The sequence below is a fragment of the Plectropomus leopardus genome, chromosome 5 (genome assembly GCF_008729295.1).
Source record: "Plectropomus leopardus isolate mb chromosome 5, YSFRI_Pleo_2.0, whole genome shotgun sequence".
In the NCBI taxonomy this organism is placed as follows: Eukaryota; Metazoa; Chordata; class Actinopteri; order Perciformes; family Serranidae; genus Plectropomus; species Plectropomus leopardus.
The window spans coordinates 30747556-30775027 of NC_056467.1; the positions used below are offsets into that span (position 1 = coordinate 30747556).

At 38.9% G+C, this 27472-nt stretch overlaps 1 protein-coding gene across 3 annotated transcripts in view; it reads right to left on the reverse strand.

Moving 5' to 3' along the window:
- The window catches only part of mark4b (MAP/microtubule affinity-regulating kinase 4b), a 71404-nt gene extending 48725 nt beyond the window's left edge, over nucleotides 1–22679 (reverse strand). Inside the window, exon 1 of one of the 3 annotated variants that reach the window (XM_042486201.1) lies at nucleotides 21711–22678. In XM_042486201.1, the coding sequence (XP_042342135.1) occupies nucleotides 21711–21758 (48 nt within the window). In that variant the 5' untranslated portion in view covers nucleotides 21759–22678. Of the gene's footprint in view, nucleotides 1–21710 lie in introns of all 3 variants that reach the window. The other 2 variants (XM_042486203.1, XM_042486202.1) reach the window with 2 other exon arrangements.
- Between the last annotated feature and the right edge of the window lie 4793 nt (nucleotides 22680–27472).

Sequence of the window (27472 nt, forward strand, 5' to 3'; positions counted from 1 at the left end):
AAATATTGACTTGACTTGTAAACAGAAGTTTACTTGCCCCAAGTAAATTTTTACTTGCCCCTATACAATTGTTTTTTATATTAGCAGTTATCAAATAACAACTAGATTGGATTGTCATGTTTAATCTTTATTTTGCCCACTTTCTCTGAAGTCACCCAACTATACCCCTGCTTCCATGATCCCGCTTCAGCTCATTAACTTTCTCTTTACCTGCTGCCATTTTGCCTGATCTGTACAGCACATGTGCAACTCTCAACAGAGACGTGAAAGCGAGATGGCTCATTCATTAGCTACTTTCATCATCAGTAAAAACAATGTTTGTAATTTTTTTAACACTTGCCCAATCCAACAGTTACGAGATTTTCTAGGCTGACGTGAGATTTTACTTACCCCAGGCAATCCTTATTGTTGAGCCCTAAATTTTGAATTGTTATCTGCTGCCTAAATTCTGTGTTTATCCCTTAAATACATTAAGATATTTTCACCATAAATAGTACATAAAAAATTCACAAGAATGCAGGAAATCTTAAAAATGATGTCCCACACACTTTTCAACACAAAGTGACACCCTTGATTCTGCCTTATATACTATGTGTCCATATTAGCAAAAACTGAGCTAAAACTAGCTACAATGCGCTCCATCTGGAGCCACATGAATGGTGTTAGAAATACTTACGTTTGAGTCATTTATGAGAATGCTGCTTAAAAAAATGTTTTGGCTTTAGCACACTACAGCATGTGAGCCAGGATTAATTTCATGACTGTAACATGAATCAGTACATCAAAAAACAACTGACATCAACTGAATCATTCAATATTTCATCCCGCTATACTGAGTCGACTGCACACATCAGCTATTGAGAGTTGAACTGTGGTGATTTCTGAGTTTGAAAAACTGAAACCAAAAAACTTACAAGCAACAACAAGACTGTAAAGTAACCACTGCAGTAGCTTTCAGGGCTTTACAGGAAGTGTTTCAGGCATTACAGAGGTGCTATAAGGCGTTCATGGTGCTTTAACCACCCACCAGAATATGTTTCTTTTCCAATTTATTCCACCACGTTCATTTTCACCTCATCTTAACCCTTCCCCCATTTGTTCACCCCTTCTTCTCTTTCCCCTGGCTCATCCCATCCCCCAGACAAATCAATTTGCCTCCCTTCCTTCTATTCTCCTCTCCACGCCAGGAACGCCCTCTCTTTTGTCTCGCACCGCTATCTTCATTTTCACCGACCTCACATCAATTTAAGCTTCTTGCCACCCTCCATCTCCCCTCCCCCCGCCGTCCTGCATACTACTTTCAAGGAGCACAGTCTATCGATTCAACCACTCCTTCTGATTACCACGCAGTTTCATTCAGGCGGCGGCCTCTGTGTGTGTGTGTGTGTGTGTGTGTGTGTGTGTGTGTGTGTGTAGTTGGGCGAGGTGTGATGGGGGGGCCTTTTGACAGCAGACTGAGGCCAGCAGAGGTATTTGGGTGGGGATGAAAGCCCCCCCCACCATATCATTATACATGTAGGGGTGACGTTTGGTATAGAAGATGGATAGCGAGCTGCTGGATGATTTGGTGTGTGTGTGTGTGTGTGTGTGTGTGTGTGTGTGTGTGTGTGTGTGTGTGTGTGTGTGTGTGTGTGTGTGTGTGTGTGTGTGTGCGTGGTGGGGGTCTATTGTGAGCTCTTATTATGTGATTTGCGCATTCAGCAAATAAGCCGCACCTTGTCCTTGGAAACTGAAAGAAATCCAATTCTTTGTGACAGTGTTCTGCATCTCACATCTCGCTCCGCTCTGCTGTTCTGAACTTTGCTGCTGGTGAAGCTCGTGGTGCTGATGGCAGAGTCGTGGATGTAAATGAGGCTAAAGACATCTAATGTTACCATTTTCATAATCACAGTTGTTCTGAATATTCTTTGCCATTTGAACTGCCTCCCCTCTCCATCTAATTTAAATGTTTATTCGCATTTCATTTTTTCAAAGTCCGGGTAAAGTGAATTCAGAGATTTCTTTCAAAATGCATAATAAATGTTGGAAACTGATTGTTGAAAACATGTTACAAAGACCCTTTGCTTTAAAGTACTGAAATGTGGAGTTAGACGGTGGGCCTAAAACCATAGCTTTATGACACGCTGGAGCTATACGCAGCATAACCCTGCCCCTGACAATGTAGCAGTATAAAAACAAGAGGCAGCATTGGCATAGTCCCGCGATTGGTCGTGGCCTCTGCTCCTCCAGCGGACACGTCCCCAGCGTTTCAGATCAGAGAATACTGTGCATTTTTTCATGATCTTGAGACCTTTTACATACTTGGCGATGTTTTTTTTGTTCATTCAAATTTGGTCAGGTGTTTGATTTGATAACACATCTTTCTGTGATGTGACAAACTCAGAACACATTTTAATGATGTCTTTACACGGACTTTAAGCTGTTATGAAAAAGTCCTGATTCCATTTTGAACTACGACAGAAATATATTATTAAAACTGAAAATCCTGATCGCTCAATAAGAAATCTAATTCATTGTGAAGGTAAATTATCCTTCGATGTCAGAGTGGAAGGCCAAGTTTACTTGTGGGGGAATTTTGTAATTAAAGGAGCAGTGTGTAGGACTTAGTGGCATCTCGCAGTGAGGACTGCAGACTACAGCCAGCTGAAACTTCTCCCGTGTGCCAAGCATGAATTCCCAGTTAGGATTTAGTGTTCTTTGTTTTGGAGGTTTTAACCAGAAACCGAATTATCCGCAGTGGTCGCCTCCTCTCCAAAACAAACGGACCAAGAAATTAAAACTGGTAAAAACGCAGTTAAAGCGGTTTCATGTTATATGAAATCAGAGTTTGGTCTGTCCATTTTGGGCTACTGTAGAAACTTGGCACTGCAACATGGCAGACTCCATGAACAAGAACATATGTAGATATAAACGGCTCATTCTAAAGGAACGAAAACACAACGATTCTTATTTTAATCTAATTAAACACAAAAGAAAACATACATACAACGCTATTTTTTTTGCAAATAAATCTCAACTCACAGCCCAAGCTATCTCCTTTTACTGACCACACAAAGTCAACAGGCAGTTTAAAGCTTTAAATTCTTGTGTGGCTGATAGAACAGCCTGACGTCATTTCAACAATACACTAAACACGGGAGTGTGACTGTCAGATTACGTTAAAACAGAAAACAATCAACCCGTCAACAACAGAAGCATTATCATCCTCACATATCTTTAAACATGATGAATGCACATGTTGATGTTGTCTAAAAGTTAAGTAACTCCTCTATCATAAAGTGTCAACTTCAGTTGAAAGATTGAACCTCTAACAGATCTTAAAGATTCTCCAGTCTCTTAAAAACATTCAGAAAACAACCTTGGGTACTTTTAAAGAACTGGTAAAGACTAAATCAAGCTTGTTTTAAACTTAGAAACTTGCCACAGATCATCACAGATAGACATGTGCTGTACTGTGTAAAGTAGATAACAGTTGCCATTTAATTAGGTACACCTAAAACTAAACTAAGCAATAAATCCTTCCTTCATGAATGTTGCATTCAGCTTTTGTTAAGACTGTTTTAGATTTTGAAGGCTGCAGTCTGTAGTGCTGCTGAACTACATTAAACTATAGTGAGAGGTTTTTCTGTTATTTAACCTACCCTCTTTGATGTAAATGAGGTGGACTCCTTATATTTACATGTCTGAAGAAACTATCCTTTTTAAAAGTGTCTGCACATAACTCTATGACAAATACCATGTTTTTCTCATTACGTTCGATTAGATTAGATGAGATGATGACATTACATGTAGATCATAATCACGTGTGGGCAAAACAGATAAAGATCTGTCCTTAACCCCTGAGAGAAAAAAGGTCAGGTAAGTTTTCCTACAAAATAAGAAATCTCTCTTCAACCGGTAATTTTTGTCTCCTGTTTTGTGTGGCACACATTTTATCAAAGCTGCAGATTTTATGGGAAAAAAATAAGAAAAACAGCTTTATAAGCATAAAAGAGACACTGAAGCTAAAGTAGAATTAATTAATTTCAACTCCCTCTTTACCAGAAAGGAGCTGGATTCATAACCTTTTCATCTCTAATGTTTACTTTTCTTTGGTATAAAACATAAAATGAACAGACTGTACACGGAGATAAACACAGGCATCTGATCCTGGAGTCAGCTGTATCTATTAAAAATATTAAATCCAATTATTTGAGACTTTTTTACAAAGTGGATCTGCAGCACTCGGGTCACATCTGATACATGAACTAAGAACCACATCACAGAGATATAATGAGTTAGAGCTACAAAACATGAGAAATTATTCGAGAATACGTTTTGGGCCAAATATGCAGTGGTATGTATGTTTGCATGTCTGGCATTCCATCAGCTTTTCACAGTACAGCGGCTCTTATATCCCTGCTGCTCTGTGGGGGAGAGCAAAAATGCATATAAATGCATGAATGGAAACTCTTGTGATGCAGTTCTACTATGAATATGAGCCTAATTTGTATGATTGCGATTCCACTCATCTTTTGTACTTTAAAAATGATGCTATAAACTGAACATAACCTTTATTTAACAGCTTAACAAACAACTTTGCTTGGTTTTAGTTTCTTTACATGCAGCTTCTCTGCTGTACGTGATCACTCTTATACTACAGGAATATTTATCACTTGCAGTCATTGTAGGAGTTTTTTAAAATGTTATTAATGGAGGAATTATTGTTTACGCTGCTACTTATAATCATAATCATAGTAATAATAACTTTCTTCATAAAGCAGTTTTGGAAGCAGAGTTTACAAGAAGAGTTTACAAGTTGTTTTGACAAACAAGACAAAGCAGAAATGGGATCCATAGACTGTGATACAACAACAGAAAGCCAAACAGTCCTATTGAACACAAGCGAAAAGAAACTAGAATACAGTTAGGATAAAAATTAAAACCAGAGGACAAATATTTCAAGATGCGGGACGCAAAAGTCAATATAAAATGATCCAAAGAAATAGACCAAAAACTACAACAACAGAAACAATCAAACCGATCAAACCAGAAACAAAAGGAAATAAAATAGATAAAGCATAGATTAAGATAAAATAAATAAAAACTAATTAAAGAAATAAAAAAGCAATAAAAAGAGAAAACACGACTTGACGATGGAAAATAACTTAACATGCAAATATGATTTTCTCTGTCTTTCGTGGCTGCTCTGTTATCATGTTTAAAAAAAAAAGACTGGAGGGGAGGCGAAGGGAGGGCAGACAACTGCAACGTCAACGTGACAAACACAAAAACACGTCTCCAAACAATGGACCACGCCCTGAGGGAGGTGTCTGCTGCTGCTGCAGCCTGGATCTACTGGTGGTCTGAGTGTGTGTGTGGGTGGGTGCGTGTGTTGGAAGGGAGGTATTGAGTAAAGAGAGGATGTGTGACGTTGGTCCCCAGCAGAGGGATGGCGTAACCTTGATCTATCCTCACTCAGACTCTCTCACACACACACACACACACACACACACACACACACACACACACACACACACACACACACACACACACACACACACAGGCCCACACACACTGACCCACAGTGCCAGTCCAGCTTCCTCTTCCTCTCTCTTGCAGCTGTGGCTCTCGGCCTTGTGGCCTCAGACCTGTGTGCCCTGACACACGCCTCCTCGATCACATGCCACACAGCAGACACACTGTCTCCACAGCACAACAGGACACAACAAAGAGATAACACTGTTGTTGACAGTAAAAAAGGATGAGCGGATCCCTCTGCAACTCAGTTTTCTCGATTACACAACGCGTTACGTTGATGTCATCAGTTCAACACACATCTGTAAGGTTCCTGTCTGTGGTAACATGCTGTACTTTGTTGTATTAAGAAAAAACAAAATGGTACAAAATTACAGGATGTGGCTGACTATATGGGGAGTTCAGGAGATTGAATTTCTCATCCCGTCCCAAAGCAGCAGTAAAAAGCATACTCAAAGGTCTATTTTTAGTGTAAATTATGTAATATGGGGAGGCAACAAATGTGCTCATTGTATTTAAACAAATGAAGAGATCTTAAAAAAAAAAAAGGAATTAAAAGGGTCTAAGACCATTTGTAGCATTATGCTGAAAATGTCAACAACTACTCAACATGGCAGCCTATAATAGCATATTTTACAATCACGTGTATATTATGATAAATCCATATACTGCGTGAATTACAAATAGCACACCATAATACATAATGGAGTTGGATGAACCTGGCAGGCAGAGAGTTAGTAATGGGGCACCCAGTGGCTCGGCTGGAAGAGTGGGCTCCATGTACAGAGGACACGTCCCTGCCACAGCGGCCGTGGGTTAGATTCTGGCCATTTGCTGCATGTCATCCCCCCTCTCATGCTTAAACGTCCTATCTCATAAAGGCAAAAAGCCCTAAAAAATTATATTTTACAATACTAATAATTATAAATACCCTTTTCCATTTTTTTTTATTATTAAGCTTCTAATCATTTCTCAATCTCTCTCTTTTTAAACTTATTTTCAGGCAATTTATTGCAAGTTGTGGTATAATTCTTGCCAAGTTGCTTATTGCCTTTTTTAGCCATGTTTTCAAAAAGAAGTCAAACAAATTGCTTTAGTTTCAATGGTTTAAATGCATATAAAAGGCATTTGAACACAAAACAAGAAAACCGATGCCCATCCAGGTTTCAGGGGGTTAAGTCTGAGTAGGACTCCTTGTCTCATGGCGTCCTCCTCACTACTACATGTCACAAAAATGATCCTATTTATGTTTAATAGAGCAATACACATTTGACATATTTACTTTGTCAACCCACACAGACGATCCTTCTCCTCTATCTCTGCTAAATCTTCAAATTTGTCAGTAACTCCTTGGAAGGACTTTGCACATTTCAGTCATTCATCAGATGTTATGTGTCAAAAGCAGCAGGATGTTGCATGAACTTAACCTGAGTCACTTCCTGTCTTGGAGACGAGAGATGTCACAGCAATGACAGCAGAGGTGTTGCGCTGCAATACTCAGCAAGTGTTTCCTGGCAGGCCCCACAAGGAAGAAGGAGCTTCCAGAAAAACATGTCAGCGACAGTGACAGACAGGCTGTCTGATACTCTGGAGCCGAGCAGCCATCAGCTGCTGAAGTCGTGCTTTGCTCAAAACCTTGATGTGATCTAAACTTTTCACAGAACACAATGTACTGTGAGACTTTTCTGTAATGTGCAATAGGTTTTACCACTATAAATCTTGCTCATTTGCACTTAGTGAATGAAGTGATTCAGTCTGATTAAACACATTCTGAATGGAAATACAATAAATCTGCAAGCCATTATTATGCAGCATCATTCACAGGAACATAAAAGTCACAAAAATCATCATTGCCCACCATAATTACACAGAGACCTCATGACCTCGGCTTTCTTCCCCCTTCAGGTCTGACCTCATAAAACTTTGCCGTAAATCACCAGTATTCTGTCTTACACCTTTTTTATTTTAGTAAAAAAAATCCTGACCTAACACAGCCAAAATACCACTGTAATAAGCAAACCTTACTCATCCCTTTCAGCACTGACACTATGACAAAGTCTTCCATCAGCAATATCACCACTATGATGTTTGGTTTACTTTTATTGCAGGACGTAACCATTTGCAAACGATATTATTTTATGACTATTTAATGCAGCACTTTCTATTGGAGTTAGAAAACAGAAAATGTGGGAGCATGAATGGAAGAAGGTCATGCTGGATTGAAATGTCTTTGAATTTCTGAACAATTAACAGTGAAAAGCTGCTTTTTTTTTATAGGGAGTGCAAAAGACATTCAAGCCACCATAAAACGATTTTACGTGGTGAGGAATGAACCTTTTTTTATACAATTTTTGTCTGAAAGAAAAAAAACAGAACAAATAATCAAAAATAAGAAGACAAAATGAACTTGCTTGATCTAATGTAATGGCCCATAATTAAACAAAACTTCTGCTTCCATTTTAAAAGAAGATCATTTGTGGATGACTACAGCAACGCAGCAGCTGAAAGACGTCCTTCAACTTCTGCCGCTCACATTCTTTGCGATAACCATTACACTGAGTCAGAGCAGTTTGGCTGGAAGGCTCCTCTCACTGTCATGTACTGTTTATTCCCTCAGGGCAGGCTGAATTGTGTTGTTCTTACTTTTCATCATGCCATATATCATAACAGCAGCATAGACACGTTTGAAAACTTTTCAGGAATCTCACTCAAAAGGAGCTTCATTTGATTCCCCTTATAAATGTGCAAGGTTTGCATTTCTGAAATTTTATCATGGCTCTGGTATTGGTTTCTTGTGCCCTCAGGTTAGGAAACTGCAAAACAACTTCACCTGTTAAATGCAGTCATAAGGACTTAATTATTCATTAAATCAACTTGAATTTGCAAGCCTTACAAATTTCACCTTATGGATGTAAGGCAGGCTATGTTAATATTTAACATCATATTTTAAAATTAACTCTGGCTGTGTTATAACACAAAAAGATTTCTGTCCTTCATACAATTAATGAACAAATGGCATGATTTCTCAGCTTCTGTCGGCTTACATGGTGGCTAACATCTAAATATTACTTCCAATGAGAACTGCAACAGTTACTTAATGCATTGATTAGTTGATTTACAAAAATTAATTTTCTCGTTTCATGCCTCTTAAATGTGCAAATTCGATGCTTTTCTTTCTTTGTGCTGCAAAATAACAGAGCTGCCACCTACTAGCTGAGAATAATTATAAGAACCTTCAGTCAACTGAGATTCTTCAAGTCTGGCAATTACTTTTTTTTGTTAGAAATTTAGTTTTTGTTAGTCGTGTTTCGGTCCCCAAATGTAGCTGCAGGGTGAGCTCTCCTCGCTTTCACGCTGCTCTGTTTAGCCTGCATTAGCTGGGAGGGAAAATTTGGCTTGTTTAATGTTTTACACCTCTTCCTTGCTGGACAAGATGTGAGTTATCAAGCAAGTGAACATCAGTTTGTTTCAGTGTTTTCCAACGAAGATGTCTAACCTGGTCTATGCATCAGCAAACAGGCTCAGCAATGTCTTTCCTTGTTTGAAACTTCATGTGTCCTGGCTCTCTTTTGGTGAACTTCGCGTACCTCCAACCGATTTTCAGAGGAACAGAAAGGGCGAGAGAGGCTCCATGAAAAAAGGTAAGAATAGTCGCGGATTTGTATTGAACAGCCAAATTTAAATTTGATTGACATAATTCTGAGTCTGTTATGGCCCTACATGTTTATAAACTGAACGTCTTTGGATTGTTTTGAACTGTTTGACTGAACAATTGAAGAATTTAAAAATGTCACCTTGGCTCAGGAAAATTGCACGGGGTATTTTTTCACTATTTTCTGTCATTTTATTGACAAAACGATAAATGGAGAATGTAACAAGCAGATGAATCAATATATTTAAATAAGCATTAGCTGTAGCCCAATTGCCAGAGGACACAAAGTTGCGGAGAACAACTAGCCGACATTTTGGCTAAAAGTCGGCCTCCCTTCTTCCAGTCTGACATTATCTGGCTCCAGTATGCAAAGTGTAACTGGATTCCTCAGTCAGGACAGTGCAAAACTGGACACACACACACACACACACGCACACACACACACACACACACGCACGCGCGCGCACACACACACACACACACACACACACACACACACACACACACACACACACACACACACACACACACAGAAATGCTTTCTGTTTGCCTCTGGAGATCTGCCACATTACTCAGCATATCATTCACTGCAGGGCTGTGATCATCAGAAGAGGCTGAGTAAGGGTCAGATTTATTCTGTTTGGATCAACAGCAGCGGATTAAAGAGCTGAGTCACTCCTTGGCTAGACTTTGGCTTCTCTCTTCGTCTCTGTTGCATAAACCCAGTGTAACTGCAAGCTCTGAGATACATTTTCCAACATCTCCTCAGCTACAAAAAGAGAGTTGCACACAACTAGAGTCACATACTGGAAAAATACCTTTCCTTTGTACATCTTTGGCTACCGTTCCTATTGCCAATGATAACACTGTGCTCACCAAAATAACTGCTACAATGAGATCTAAGCAACATTTGTAAAATATAGACCGACAGGTTGAGAAGCATGCAGTGAGACGATCAGACGGGTTGTCAACAAGCCCTCAGCTTAGCTTATTTATTCCACAGATAAAAACAAAGTGAGTGCACCCACAGTGTCGGGGACAATGCCTCACTGCACAGAAAAAACTGCACACGCAACCACTGGGAAGTCCAGTAGGTCAAAGCTGAACTAGAAAATCTGTCTGTAAAATGTGATGAGTTGAAGAGTTTCTTTTCTTTTAAAATTTCCAAATTTGATTAACATGCTGGTTTGTTTAAAACCTGTACAACCGTCTGCTGCTTATATTCTTTGCCCTGTCAGATTACTCTTATAGTAATGTTGCTGATGAGTACTACTGACTATTATTACTTGAAGGAATGGTTGCCAAAACTACACAAATTAAGTTGTTTCAAATAATTTCCCAAGATGCATCACTCCTACTAAATCAACTGGTAGCCTCTGACACACACAGTGTTTACTAGCTAGTTGTAACAGGTTTCACTGGATTTTTAATCTCATTTGTTGCTCACTGTGCTCTCTGAATCCTCTCTTTGCTTGTTTTGATGAAATCATAAATTTTGAGTCAAATCCTAACTTTCATTTCACTTTTACTGCCTCTTCAACTTGACCCAAAATGACAAAGTTTGCAAAAACCTCTAACCTTTTAATTAAAGTGGATCTGTTTGGTAATATCTGCTATATGAGATACAGGTTGTTTTGGCTTCAGCGATGCGGATTATCTGACTCAATATTTGTGTTTGAAAATGTGTGAAACAGAAAAGTTAAGGGGAACTAAGAAAGCCAAAATGGTTAAAACTACAGCCCATCTGCTGCAGGAAACTATTAAGATGTTGTTGTTAGGGGAAGTCATGACACAGCAGTTGGCAGCACAGGTACTAACATCTCATTGCTATTATCTATTTTATAAAGCAAAAATATCAGCCCGAAAGGAAAACGCGGGGGTTGTGAAAATGACCATATCACAGCCTTATGTGTTCCTGCAGACCACAATTAAAATGACTCCTTTCTTTTGATGCAGAGCTTCTGTCTGCAGCAGCTACTGGACAGAAACAGCTTTTTCTGAAGAGACACTTCCCTCTGGTTAACAGAAACATAACCACAAACACACATAAAGATTCACACGGTCTTCATACATCTTAGAGCAAACAACATGAAGTACAAGAGCACTGCAAGAGACTCAGCTTTCAGGCAGTTGCTACAAACATATCTAAATACCATATCAATACTTTGTATCATTTATGTAACTGGAATGCAAAACAAGGGAGTGGCATGAATAAGAAGTAAAAATGTGTGTGGAAATGCAGACCTGTGGAGTTTAAAATCGCAAAACTTATGTTTTTTGGGAGAAATATTGCTGTTAAATGAAGCTATCCTTTATATAAGCTTTATAGGGCTGTAGAGCTGACAAAATACTCAGTACAGATGCAAGCACTACAGATGCAAGTACACCTAGGAGAACAGGAAGAGGAGATATTTTGCAGCTGCAGCAGCTCAGGCCTGAGGAGAGACACTGAGGACAGTAAGCCGACACCTGAGAGCCCGACAGCAGAAGAGACCCATTACACAATGAACACAACAGAGCGACTGTGTGCTCCGACTGTGAGCCCTTTATGCTCGTCAGCCGGCTTGTTTTTGAAATTGTGTGTATCTGTGTGCGATATGTTAGTCTGCAGGGGTCTGTGTGTGCGTGCGTGTGTGTGTGTGCACGTTTGTGTTTAGCTGTCTGTGAACACTGTGTCATTCTTCACACGGTAGCCTGATCTCCAGAAAACGCCACCTGTTCAGCACCGGTTGCTAAAAACACCTCTTAACTAGAATTACATAATTGCTGGCAGCAAAACAATTTGTGCTGACAAAAAGACACAGCAGTTACATCTGTATTAAATGTACACGTTTAATTAATACATGTTTAACCCACATATATTAAGGTTTGGATTCTTTATCCTGCATCTGATTCTGACTTCTTTCCTTTCAAACATTTTCACACATATATTGTAGGCCTATATTAAGCTGCTAATAGAAAATTGAGTTGCTTAAAAAACATTATGTAATATCAGAGGGCAGAAAATGTGTCAATCCACAACAATTTAACTGAATGATGACACAATTTGGAGATGAATCTGCATAATTTTCGATTCTAAACTTTGTTGGGTCGTGAGTGTATGCCTTATTTAGTGTATCGCTGTTAATCCTACATTGTCAATATTCCCATCATACTTGGCGTACCTTGAAGAATCAGAATATGTTGATTTTCAACTCCAAACATTAAACATGTACCCAATTCACTACATGTATGTGTACCTAAACTGTAAATATTTTTTGTGTTTCCACTGCAGACAGTACTCTTAACATAGGCGGGGTTGTCACCAGATGGTAATGACCAAATCAATGTTCCATTCAACTCAAGCTTTATTTCCTCTTTACCAACAATGTCTGCATCTTACTGATCTTTCACATGACATAGTTGTGCAACATTTTCAGAGCAAAAAAGAGCAAGCTGGAGTGTTTCTCTAGTTCCACCCTCTAAAATTGGATCAGTGTCAGAGGTGTAAAGAAAGACAGGGAAATAATTGAATGTGTCTATCAACACCATCCATAACAAAAACAACCAAAAAAAGTTCTAATGTGCAATGAATTGAACTGAATCGGACTGCTTGGTAGAAACAAGGCTTTACGTATACTCTGAGGAAGAAGACGACACCATGGACACTGTGATGGAGTTTGTGCAATGCACAACTGCAACTAGACAGAGAAGTGAAGTACTATTTAAGCAACTACTACTAATCTGAGCAGAGAAAGTAAATACTTACATTTTCCTTCAAGACCTGCCACTGCTGTGCTCTTGAGCAACCCATTTACAGGAAACTGTTAAATCTCTTAAGCTCGTTTCCAGCACGCCTCTGATTCACACTCACTCTTTCTCAGCTGAGTCTGTTCAGTGCTACAACAGTGGGTAGTTTCACTGGAGCCACTGGGAGCACAGCAACTTGCTAATGGGCACATTGGTAGTAGCTGTTAAGGCTAAACAGATGGTAACTCAATCACCTCTCCAGGGATTTACGCCGGAAATTTCCCTGCGACTGGCCCACTTTTTTGACCTTTGGGCCACTGTACCTGTAACTCAAAACACATTTCAGTTACGTTAAGCTGGCAAGTGTGCAAAGCAGTACACGTCAGCAAGGCATTGTGGTCAATATAGGTCATCTAATATCAACCCGCCTAATTTTATACCGATCATACATGGCTCAGTTGTTCTCAGTGAACTAGATGATTAAAAGCCTGGAGCTGTTTATTACTGTGTCTAGTGTGTTTCTGGGTGAAACAATCGCCATCATGGGGCATCAGAGGTGAGTGCCAGCTTTTGGGTAACAAGTCAGGACAGCGAGCTCATGAATCTTCCCCCTGTCCAGGGAACACAAAAGCCCTGCTCTGCCCTGCGGAGGCACACCGAAAGTCACGCCAGCTTTTTTCCCCCAAGAACACACAACTGTACATGTGCGCACAAGCACTAACCCACACCTAGTGCATGACATCCTTTTCTCGCTCCCTCTCTCGCACACAGATAAAAGCTCATGACTGGCCCGCAGCAAAACTGTTTGTCTGTTCCCATAGTGCAGCAACAAAAAGCACAGACGTACATGCATAACGCAAATCTTCAATCAATAGCCCAGGCTATTATTTGCTCAAATCACAGAACTCATCAGGCTTATATTTGGGACAGGGATCTGTATGGGATGGGCTTTTAATTTCTTTCACACAAAACTTGCTCAGCAAAGATCGAAATACAATCAAATTATTTACTTAACCTTATGAGATCTGGGCAAATCAAATGCATCTTATCAAAAAAGATGGGAAGAAGGTAATGAGCAACAAAGAAGAAATAACTGGGAGGTTGGCATTATTTGTTAAAAGTAAAAGAAATTTACCTGATTAAAACCTGTATTACCAAATTACCAAAAATAAAAATAAAAATCCAAACAAAAATAAAAATAAAGAAACAAAAAATCAAGAAAGCAAAACAAAAAAAAAACACAAAGCAAGAAATGGCCTGACAAACAGAATTAGAATTAGCTTAGAATTATAGTAATTCTGTAAAATTACTTGCATTGCAAGTATATTATCATGAATATAGTTGACTGGACTCTTCTCTCTAGCTTTGTCAAAAATAGTCTCCTACATCTAGTAATCTCTTTTTTAGCATCTTTCTTGTTTACTATGCTGATAATACCGTCTTCTTTGGTGCTCACAGTTTCAATAATATCAACTGAATGACTGAATCCTAGAGAATCTTACCAAGATAATCATGTGCGTTGGATGTCCATATTAACAAAGGTTTAAATATACATATATATTGTATACATTGAGATACAGATCAAGATCAGATACAGATGAAGCAGCTAACTAACATTATGTATAGCAGGTAGCCAACAACCCGGTTTTATACATCCAAAGAACTTCTATAAAATGAACTGCACGGCAACCAGATCCTGCCTCTAATTGAGACAGGCCGTTATTTGCTAAAATGTGTCGCCACACCCAGCTAGCAAAACAGACTGGCTGTTTATTTGGCACTAGGCTTTTATTTGAAGTTTTATAGTACATTCTTTTTTTTTTTTTTAAATTCTTTATGCCGTTGTCTTGGCCAGTACTCCCTTGGAAAAGAGATTCTGAATCCCAATGGGACTCCTGGTTAAATAAAGGTTCAAAGAATAAATAAATAAGATCAGTGATCCCCAAATGGTGGGTCACGGTCCAAAAGTGGGTCGTGGATCCATTCTGAATTGACCATAAGTTTGTAGAAAACACACTTTATTTTGAAGTACAGTGAATTTCTGGCACAGAACTTTTATTTTGAAGTGCATTTCCTGTTTATTCTTGCCATGTTTTATTTCTTTGGGCTCTAAGCCACCCCATTGTTTACATTCTGTGAAAGGAAATTAAATATGTGGTGATTAATCTAATTTGTGTCCCTAAAACTGATAACTAAAGAGAAATCTGAACCCCATTGCTGGACCAGTAGGAAACCACTGATTTAGATTTTACTTCATGTATAAGCTCCTACATACAGAAATGGTCTGCTGTTGGATAGATTTTAATTAAATTTCAAAGGTTAAGTTGGAGAAATTAACAAGTGAAAAAGAGAAAACAGCCTTCTTTTAACATGACAACCATGCATGTTTTAGTTTATCTAAACTTGTTTGGGTCATTTTTTATAATCCAAGAGAATAAAACATTTTCTCTACAAATAGAGAAGCATGAAATCCTGTCATTTAAGACAAAACATGAAAATCCCCAACAGCTGCGCTGCATTACTTGTGATGATGATTGCATTGTGTAGGTTTGGAGCATTTTACAAATGGTAATTTTCTGACACATGTCATCTGGAAAACCTACATAATTTGTACTCTCTGTCATGAAGAAAATTAAACGTACCACATGAAAATACAATAATTACTCAAAGTACAATTGCAGGATTTAAAGTAATGTGTGAAGAGATCAAAAAAGGACTGGATTTTTTTTTAATGTGTTAAGGAGTAAAGGGAAGAGAGGATATAGATACTGCCTGGACTAGAAAGAACGTCTGCCTTTGTAACTAGTTTCTGGGACTTAGATCCACAGGACTTAATGGAGTCAGAAGTAAAGGGGGATAATTCGAGGAAGAGAAGTGAAGTGGGAAGAGAAAGACTGAACAGAAGCGAGGCAATGGAAGGAACACTGAGTACAAATATGCAAATTGTGGCTCCTGGTGTGAAAGCGCTGGCTGTCATGTCGTGAGTGCTGTGATTGATTTATAACGTGGCGATAATGATCTCAGAAGATGACAAATCCATGGGGGGATAAATATCTTGCGTCCTCTTGTGTAACGGTGGATTTAAAATGGTCTCCATTCTGCAGGAAGTTATAAAACTACATTCCCTATTCGTGTTACATGCAAGACACACAGCACATGTACTGACATGTTATTGTACACCCAGAAACGTACATGCAAAACCTTCATATTATGCGCCATGTGTTCCACTTCTATTAGAATAATAACATAGCCAATACCTTATGTAAACATATGACAACCATATCAAATGTGCACTACCATTTGAGATAAGTGTGATAAGCTGTTTTTTCAAAAATGCTTGCTCGAGTATCTGTATCACTGTAGAGGAGGACAAGGGACCACAGCATCACTGGGTTTGGCTGCTGCACGCCCACTCTGTCAACAAGGGAAAAGCGAAACAAACCCACGCTGCATGCTGCACATGTGTCCAGGACACTCTTGCTAACTTTGGTTGATGCTGGACAGTATTTAAAATGAGTTATTTAAAGCACTGTAATTTTACAGCAGTTTATTGTGGAACTAGAAACCGTTATCCCAATTTACTCCTATTTTGTCTTTTTTTTAACCACTACAGCTCTCAAACACTAGTGTACATTAAATCACGCCAAATGTGACAACTTTCAAAACCAAGCTCAAAACTGACTCAATTAAACATACCAGGAAAGTACAAACTAGTAAATTCTCCTACTTTCAAGATTTGGAGACTCTTCTTAAAAGGTCCAGTGTGTAGGATTTAGGGGGACATATATTGGCAGGAATGAAATTTAAAATGATAGGAATGTTTTCATTAGTGTATAGTCAACTGAAAATAAAAATCAGCTTGTTTTTGTTAGAATGAGCCCTTTATATCTACATATCGGGAGCTAGTCCTTGTCCACGGACTCTGCCATGCTGCACTGCTATGTTTCCACAGTAACCCAGAACGAACAAACCAAACTCTGGCTCCACGGCCATTCGTGCTTTTGCATCGGCCACTGTATGTAGCAGTCACTCTGTGATGATACACATCGAAAAAACACTGTTTCCTAACGTGAAACTGCTTTATTTAGTGCCTTTGACAGTATTAATCACCTGGTCCATTTCTTTTTGAAAGGAAGAGACCTCTACAGATAATTCAGTTCCCGCTAAAAGCACTGAATGAATTCTAACCCAAAGTTCATGCTTGGCACATGGGAGACGTTTCAGCTGGCTGCAGTCTGTCACTGCTAAATGCCTCTAAGTCCTACACACTGCTCCTTTACTTGATATTGTGAGGAGATATGAGGATTAGTTTAAAATGAGCAAAGGATTTTGTTCAAGACGTTTCCTTGTTTCTTGTCAAAGACATTAATAAAATAGCTCTTGAGCTAAGTAAAGGCAAAACATCAGACCTCGGCTTTGTTTGAAGCCAGAGAGTGAGCACTGAGACAGTTTCTTGGATCAAATCACTTGTGAGCATCTTAATTACATTTTAGCTTCCACTATGAAAGTGCGTACAGTCTGAACATACATAACAACATATACACAAGCAAATACCCAACAGCCTTAAAAAAGTATTTCACAGATAAAAAGAGGGTCCTCACATTCAAAGTAGGTTTTCTGTGCAGGAGGAAGATGCAATACTTTTAAAAAAACAAAACAACAACAAAAAAAAAAAAAAAAAAAAGGACTGCATTATTCTCTTTAGCTCAAAAAGTAGAAAACCTACAACTTCCAAGCAAACTGCACTGCACCATACCAGACCAATAAATGCAAAGAAAGTGTCAGCATGGGAGGAACGTTTACTTTGTAAAACCTCAGGGAGATATTTCTACTTATTCATTTTTTATTTAAATTTTCAATTGACTATAAAAAGAAGTTGCTGGGAACTTCCAACTCTTAATATTGACAGAAAGATCAATGTTTTTTATTGTAAATGCATATTTGTTCCAAATATCGGTTATCGGTTTCATTAACTACTGATAATTGGTATCGTCTCTGAAACAAACAAATATCGGTTGACCCCTATTAAAAATGGGCAAACTATCCCTTTAATCTGGAAAGAAGTTGAACTGCCAGAAAGCAGAATAGTTAGAAAATAACAGCACATATCATACAATAGAGGGCCACTGTTTCATTAACACACTGAAACAGACTGATAATGTATCCCAGCCTTTCGTACACTGTATACAGACTGAACACGCGACAGAGTGTGCCAGCTTTCATACGTAGAAGACTATCTGTGTGAGAGCAAGCGACTGTGCATGTGTGTGTTTGTGCGGGTGAGGAAGGGATGGGTTGGAAGGGTAATATGGAGGATCCCCTGTTGTTGCCATGGTGAGGTTGCTAACAAGAGTGGCTTGTGACTGAGCGAGCGCAGCAATCATTCTGCTGTCCATCTCATGGCCAAATAGTTTATTCCCTGCGCTGCTTTTATAAAAGATTCCTCTTCTACTCGATGACATGGCACCAAAATCAAAGCTGCGCCTCAATATGACCTGTTCTGTTCTGTGAAGAGAATTTCTTTTTTTTTTTTCAAAACCACTGGTGTCACAGCAGTGGGGCTGATGTAAATAGCTAAAAGACTTTAACCCCTTGAAACCTTGGAAAATTGGCTTGATTTCTTTCGAAAACTTGGTAAGAAGGCAATGAGCAACTTAGGGAGAAGGGACCAGGATATGAGAAAGAAACTACAAAAAAAAAAAAAACTACACAAAAAAAAAGAAAATTACCTAAAAATCAGCACACAAAAAAATTAGGAATGTAAAACAAAACAAAAAAACAAACAAACAAGGAAATGGCCTGGAAAAAAGTTTTAAAAATATATTGTAAAAATAATTTTAATTCAGTTCTCTTTTTAAAAAAAACAATTTTCTAAATCTACTAATTTCCTGCAGTTTTGGGACATTTCTTGCCAAGTTGCTCATACCATTTTCCCCATTTTTTAAAAAAAAGAAATCGACCCCCTTTGCTTTGGTTTCAAGATACTTGCGAAAGGTGTCTGAATGCACTAAAAGGTTACAGTTTATAAACATGATTGCAAACTAAAATGATCATTAAGGCATCTTGCTTTCAGTCAGAAAGAAGACTTCTGTCACACCAGCACTCAAACTTTTGACAAACATGGAACTGCATCAAGCATTTAATCGGCACGGTTATTGGTTTATTACTCTGCTTTGTTCGAGAGAAACTCCTGCAGTTACTAAACGGGTGAAGAGAGCCAATTCCCAGGAACTACTACACACCATGTGGCCAAAAAACCCTGCTGAGAATGTGAATAGATATCGTAAAAAATTGAGTTAAGCGGAAAGGGTATTTCCTGCGTCTTTACTCTGATTAAAATTGGAATTAAAAGGCTCCATCTAAATGCAGTGCCATCTTTTGGAAAGATTGTGGCTGACTCGTCTCACCCCATACACAAACTCTTCAAAACACTCCCCTCTGGCAGGAGGCTGCAGAACAAACGCATACCACAAAAACAGTTGCTTCCCGACTGCAGTGGGCCTCATCAACAACACATGGCACCCTCACTGATATGGACACCCCAAATGCAACCCCCTGCATATCCCCTAATTAACAGTTTTGCACATCTTGCACAAAACTGTAGCTATACAGACGTTTGTTATGTCACAGTACAATCATACTCAACTTATGGCCAATTTTCTAATTCACAATGAAATTTTTTACATCTAAATAGAGCTTGTTTATATAATTCAATGCCAGAAGAAGTTCCCCTAAACCCCGCCAACAGAGGTCTGGGCAAACTTGGAAATGGCCCTGTGTACACCTGACCTAAGAAGGACTGCCATGACTGGATTAGCAGGACTGGCATGGATGAGGACACCAAATGTCAAAAGGTGGAATGCAAGCACTTCATTTCTTTTATGGTCTATTAAATATTATTATAGTTTGATTATGAACTGACCCCTGGTCTCCTGTCATTTAGCAAAATAGCAACCAGGCAAAGCAAGTATCCCTTTTATGGTTCTTCTTTAAGGAATATTCATCATATTTTATTATATGTTATGTTCTCGGGTGTCGCAGTACTTTGCCTTACTTTTATTGCTTTTAATGTATTTATTGTATATTTAATGCATGCACCAAAACTCAAAGCAAATTCCTTGTAAGTGAAAAACTACTTTGTAATAAATATTAATATGATTCTGATTCTGAAGTCCAACAATTGGGTGTGACCTAACACAAACTTTCCAAACCATCCACAACAGGCTCATATAAAAAGATCAAAATACCTTGTGGATTTTGCCACCTCTATAAGTGTTTCTGGGTCCTGACAAAAAGGCTACAGGCAATAAACACCTAACCGTAACAATCCGCAGTGAGGCAGGTTAGAAATGAAAGGTTGCAGCGGTGGTGCTGCACATCTTATACGAACACCACACTTTACTTGGTAATTTCGTCTTGTTTTGTTTTCTTCCTTTTCTTTTGTTTTCCCGGCTTTCTCCAACAAATTTATGCCGTTTCACTTCCAGGTCAAAACCTGTCACGTGAACTATGAAGCATGCGCAGAACATGTCAGCCAGTTCAGATCTGACTGAGGCATATAAATGAGTAAATCACCCTCCATCCGCATTATCTAGGTTTCTTAGTCCAACTTCAAGAAATTCGTCTTAGTGCAATTTCAATCAGACAAATATGTTTACATGTATTTTAAATGTCCAGTCAGACTCACACTATAATTTGACTTTTTCTAACATCATGTAAACACACTGACTGATGAAGGAAGGAAGGACGGGGGGTCTGCAGAGACTGCTGTATGGGGCTCAGAATTTGGTGCTACGCCCTTGAGCCCAGGAAGCCAGCTAACTGTGAATCAGCACTACTGGGGACATTTATATCACAACAGTAACTGACACAATATCTGAACACAACATGCATGTATTGAGATAATGATGACATATCCTATTTAAAAATTGTGTTTTGTCAGCTGCTGCAAAGGGAAGTGTCTCTTTGTGAGAGCTTTACATTCAGAAAGAGTGAGTGATATTTCAGGTGGCTGGTGGTGTAGGTGCCCTTGAGATAAAAGGTGGGCATTCTCTGTATTGTTGCACTAATGATGTCAAAATGTGGTGAAGGTATACTAGAGAGGCTCACATCCTTACAAGCATATTTACAAAAAAATATGTATAATACTTAGAAAACAAACAAACAAGCAACTCAGTGTCCTGTCTCCCCAAAACCCAGACGCTGCCACAGACACAGAAAAACATCAGCAGGACAAACCAGGCTAGCCTGACACAGCAGATTCTGCAATATTATGCCGCTTTTCTCTTCATTTAAGGACAGAAGAACAGAGCAGACAGGGTGGAAAGGGGACAGACAAGGTGAGGTGATGGAGGAGGGACGGGTGCAGGGCAGGCTGGGTGTGGAGAGGGCTGGGTGGCCTTGCATCAGATGCATTAATTATTGATCAGCTGGGGGAGGACAAACATGCGCACTGTAGACACCGGTGGAATATTTTTGGGGCAACTCATTGATTGATTAAATGTGCGCAGTTTTCATGTGTGTAATCAGTGTAACACACACAACTCTGCACTCAAGCCGCCCCCCCAGTCTCCCTCTCCTCCATCTCCATCCTGTGTCCAATTGCAACCCGTCCCAAATGAGCTAGAGGAGATTAGTGTCGCCTTGCTTGATTGCAGCTGCTCTTTGCACATGGCTGACTAATCTCAGGCCCTGACGGTTGAGGGGGTTATTGCAATAATTTTCTTCAAAAGCACACAAACACCTCATGATTACCTATTACTGCTACTGAAGGTGACAAATAGACGCCCTGTGGTTTTAATTATCTACTTACATGGTCCGGGTTCCGCTCGTTCCCAGGCAGTGCCGTGCGTAAAGACATTTTCGTCCCTGAGTGCGCTTCGTCGTCCAAGAGGAAATAAATAAGTGGGTTTGTGTTCACGCTGGGTTAAAAAAACAACACCCTCTGGTTGTCAGTCACACCAGAAAATAACACTTCTCATACAATCCGCATTGTCACAGTCCGTGAAGGCAGCACAGATCACCAAGACAGTGATCCAGCTCAAATTGATGCGTAAAAAAACAAACTACATCCACCTCATGTCTGACTGGTAACAATCCAGCCTCATCTGAAGGAAAAAAACAGCCCAGACTGAACCCCCCTCCCCACTTAGCTTGTCACTTTCCCCCAATCCTTCCAGACGCTATCGTACCATTTCGGTGGACACAGACTGGCTTGTTAATAAAACAATCCCGGTACTTTCAGCCGTCTTGTGGTGAAAAACAAAAGAAAATAACCATTGAGGCAACTGATGGAGGTAAAAAAGGAGAAAGCTATGCGACCACCGCGGAGTTCAGAAAAAGGGGGAGTTTTCCTGTTAGCTAGCTAAATTGATTTTTCTGTGTGTCAAAGCGGAGGCTCCCACGATGAAATAGTCGCGGAAAAACAACCAGGAACCGTCTGAGACCGCATTTCTAGACACCGAGATATGTCCGGAGCCAAGGAGACAAATCAATGGCAAACTGCGGTTGGATTAAAGGCAGTGGCGGATGTGCAGCCTCCCAGTCAAGTCTCCGGCTCTTCCTCCCAGCCTGGTCCGCCCTTAGCTCCTCTCAGTCGGTTTGGTTCCAACGGCTTTCGCGGTGAATGAAAAGTCGCCCAGGTGAGCAGCAGCAGCGGCTCCCCGGAAACATTACAGTTATTTTTCCTGCGAAGAAGGCGTAAGAAAAACTGGATTCTTCCTCCGAAAAACACATTGAGAGGAGAAAGAGGGAGGCAGAGGGACGTCAGCGGTAATAAAAGGCGGAGCTGCTGCGTCGGTGGCCGCGCACGCGCACTCACACGCGCGCCTTTCTCCCCCTCTTCTCGCTCGTGCTGCCTTCAGGTATCCCACATTAAATCAGTCCTCCGAGTTTTACAAAACGCAACTAAAACAAGCTTGCGAGTTAAGGTCACAAATGATTGCAGCATTTCTTACTTTTTCGACAGTTTTATCTACACATAAATATAGGCTACATACACAGAAATAATGGGCGTCTGTTATTTTCATGACAAAAATGTGTTGAATTTTACCTCCTGGAAAAACGACTTAACTTCTGTTCCTTTCTGTTAAGAGATCTTTAACGCCTCCTGGTGGCAAAAAAAAGTTATTTTAAGAGACAACATTTTTGTCAATTACAAATGATGTGAAGCAGAAAAGTTTACAGTGAAATAATGTAAATTGAATGAATATAATAATAATAATTATTATTATTGTTACTATTATTATTATTATTATTATTATTATTATTATTATTATTATTAACATCATCGCTCATTCATTCATTCCTTGGGTTTAAAATTAAATATATTTTACATAATAGTATAAACTTTTCTGCTTAACTTGTCTTTTTCCATACTTGGTTTTTGGTCTTTTCTATTTAATTTAATTTTAATTTTAATTTAATTTTAAGAAAAATTCTTAGTTTAACATTATTCAAATGGTATTCATTATTATTATTGTTATTATTATTATTAATATCATCATCATCATCATTCATTCATTCATAAATTCCCCGGGTTTAAAAATAAATAGATTTTACATAATTGTATTGTAAACTTATCTACTTAACATGTAGAATTCTTGATTTTTCCAGTACTTGGTTTTTGGTCTTTTCTGTTATTTACCTATGAAAATCATTACAACCACATTAATTTAACATTATTCAAATTATATTTATTATTATTATTATCATTATCATTCCAATAACAGATATATTTTACATCATATTTTTTACTGTAAACTTTCCTGTTTTTCTGTTTTTATATGTATGATTCTTGACTTTTTCAGTACTTGTTATTTTCCCTTCCTCTTACCATGTTCCTGATTTCTTTCTTTGCATATGTTATCAGAGCCTTCTTGTGGCTAAACTAAATACTCGACATAGAATGTGTACGTTTAACATAATTCATAATCAGTATTATTATTATTTTCTGTTGTGTTACTAAACACAGTATCCTCACAAACCCTTCTCTCTATATTCTTGAAGACACAATTGCTCCATTCATGCAGACGACATGGAGAGAGAGAGAGAGAGAGAGAGACAGTACATTAAAAAGACAGTAACAAACCCTCATGTAACAGAGCCCAGTAAACTGAACTACACAAAACAACCCTATAGATGGACAAATAATAGCACAGACAGCTACCAGAAAGCAATCAGACATCAGACAATTCAGTCTCAATTAGACTATTTTCTTTCCACATCATATCCCCACAGTAACAACGGTCTGAATCAGGCTGTACGGGATATTAACCACGTATTTGACAATGCTGCACATTTATCCCATCTGAAAAAGTCTCAGCATCACAAATCTAAAAAGTCAACCAGTGAAAAGGGGTTTGACACAGACTGCAGACATCTGAGAAAAACACTCAAAAAATTCAAATTAAAATTAAACAAGAAAATTAATCAAATCAAAAACACAGAAAAACTGACAATCCTGAGCTCCGCATCCAATATTGGGAAACACTGAAATTATACAGAACAACACTCAGAACAGAAAGGGAGCAGCATGAGCAACATCAACTTGCTACAACTGAAGTCTACTGACTCAAATCATTTCTGGAAAAAAATGGCACTCTTTCAACAAACCACACAAAGAAAAATCGGCTATTCAAAATGGTGAAATATGGGGAAAAAACACTTTGAAAACCTTTATAGTACTATAACACTGGATTTGGATACTGGATAATCTCCTCAACAAATTACAAATTTTAGAATTAGTTGTTCAAGACAACCAGAACCCTTTAGACCACCAAATTACTGAAGAGGAGCTATTGTCTAAAATCCAGGCAATACAGCCAAATAAGGCCAGTGGTCCTGATGGTATCTTAAATGAAATGATGAAATTTAGCAACCATAAGCTCAAAACTGCCATGTTAAAACTATTCAAACATTGTTCTGGGTATTACAGAGGCATATGTGTGAGCAGCAACCTGGGGAAGTTATTCTGCAGCGTCCTTAGCAGCCGACTGCAAGACTTCCTACATAATGTCCTGATCAAGAGTCAGATTGGATTTAAATCACAACATAGAACTACAGACCATATCTATACCCTCCACACCCTCGTTAATAAACATTTCCACTAAAACAAGAAGAAAATGTTCTTGTTTTGTTGATTTCAAAAAAGCAGTTGACTCAATTTGGCATAATGGTCTGTACCTGAAATTAATTGAAAAAGGTGTGTGTGGGGGGTGGGGTATCTATGATATAATTAAAACAATAATGATAAATAATAAATGTGCTGTGAAAAGGGCTAATATGGAAACAGATTTCTTTCCCCAGATTAGAGGGGTGAAACAGTGCTGCAGTCTCAGCCCCACCCTGTTTAATATTTATATTGATGATCTGGCAAAATCACTAGAACAATCAGATATCCCCGGCCTCACCCCTCACCCTCTCTGACTCAGAGATTAAATGCCTGCTCTTTGCAGATGATCTCATATTGCTGGCTCCATCTAAAAAGGCCCTACAACATGGTTACTATAAAAAAGTCTTCAAACATTAATATACCCATCAGAATCTGACTCAAAAACTGAACCAATAATACTGTATGGTAGTAAAGTTTTGGGTCCTCTTGTAAATCAGGACTTTGAAAAATGGGACAAACACCCAATTGAAACCCTTCACACTGAGTTCTGTAAGAGCATCCTCAAAGTCCTCAGGAACACGCCCAACAATGGCTGCAGGGCTGAACTAGGACAATTTCCCCTTTTAATTCTGATTTCAAAAAGAGCCATCAAGTTCTACAAACACTTACAAGCAAGCGAGCCCAACTCCTACCACCACAAAGCTCTTCACTGCCAAGAGGAGAACATAGAGAAGAGTCTCCTCAGCCAGCTGGTGCTGAGGCTCTCCTCCAATCTGGCCCAACCAAATTAGAGCTAAAGAAAAAGAACATTACATTAACTATTGGACATCCATCACAAATACTCAAAGCAAACGTCAGTGCTATTTGGCTATAAATAGACAATACACGGTGGCCGAGTGTCTGAGCAGCGTGACTGATCAGAAACTGAGAAACACATTGACTCTGTACAGACTCAGTGGTCACAGCTTGGCTATAGAGAGCAGCAGACACAACCTGGATGCCTCGTGAAGACAGGCTGTATCCGCCCTGTCCACAGAGAGGTGGAGACAGAGACACATTTCCTGCTACACTGTAGCACATATGATGATATTAGAACAAAGCTCTTCACACAATTTAAATGTAAATGCCAAGATTCTCACTGAGCAGACAAAATACAGTATCTACTTGGGAAAAACAGTGTCTGTGTCATAGAAGCAGCGAGGTATGTTGGTGCATGTCACAGCCTACAGGACAACCCGAACAACAACCTGACATGATGTTTTAAATTTTCTTTTTTTTTTGTCGTAATACAGTAGATATACCACACACACACACATTCACAAACACACACACACACACTAAGCAAAATCTTCTTGCTCTTTTTTATTTATGCATCTATTTTTTCATCCAATGGATTGCTGTTAGTTTAATATTTATTTATATCATCATTTAATTGTATCTGAGGCATTGAATTGAATTGAATTGAATTGAATTGAATTGAATTGAGAGAGAGAGAGAGAGAGAGAGACCCTCTCTGCCTCTGCCTTATCTGTGTTTGTTGCCTTCATGATTACAGTTGGGCATGTTTAAGACAATTCAACCAACATAATTTACAGCAGCAATTAAACAGCAGGCCTATTTACCACAGTTGTAAGCAATAATTATACATTACAATGGTATTTAACCCGTGTAGCAGCTCCTCACACCATTTCCACCTCACAAGGTTGCAAGTCAGATATTGAAAAACAGAAATGGCAGAAAAAGAGATGTGATATCATTCGCATTCTGCCCCAAAATACATGCAGTTTAACATAAACCTCTAACCTCTTATTTAAAATATAACTTTATTGCACCAAAACCCCAAAATAAGAGCGTATTAATATCTACTCTGATTTTATGAATATGTACAGAGCAGTTTATAAATTGCAGTAAAATTCTAACCCTCCTCTACATTGTGCGTATAGCACAACTAAACTTGCGTTCTAGCATCATATTGATCCATTACTGCTTTTAGAACTCAGTCTCTTTCAGAATGGTGGCTTTGGATTACACCACAGTATAAAACTCTTGAAATCTTAATTTGCATATACTAAAAAATAAAGAAAATAATCTATGCATGCTCAAGTGGCCAGTAAAGTTTTAAATCTTGAAGTCTGTTATGGATGAATGCAAACTGTGTGCATATTTATACACAGGGTTAGCACATCTTGATGTTTCGCTTAATTGGGACTTATGAAGCCAAGGCAGCCAAAACCCTTAAATTAAACATCTTACAGAGCACGGTCTCGTTTATCTCTCTGCTTCCCAACGTGAAGAGAGCGCATGTAGCCGCCTAGAGCGCATGTAGCCGCCCTGGGCCCAGCATCATTTTTCAGCGTGCTCAGGCTTTTCTTACAGCCACTCTAAGCTCTTCTAGTTGATATCCATGAACTCCTTAAAAAGATGCTGGTGTCGTCAATGCCTTTCCTTTGACTACTGTCTAT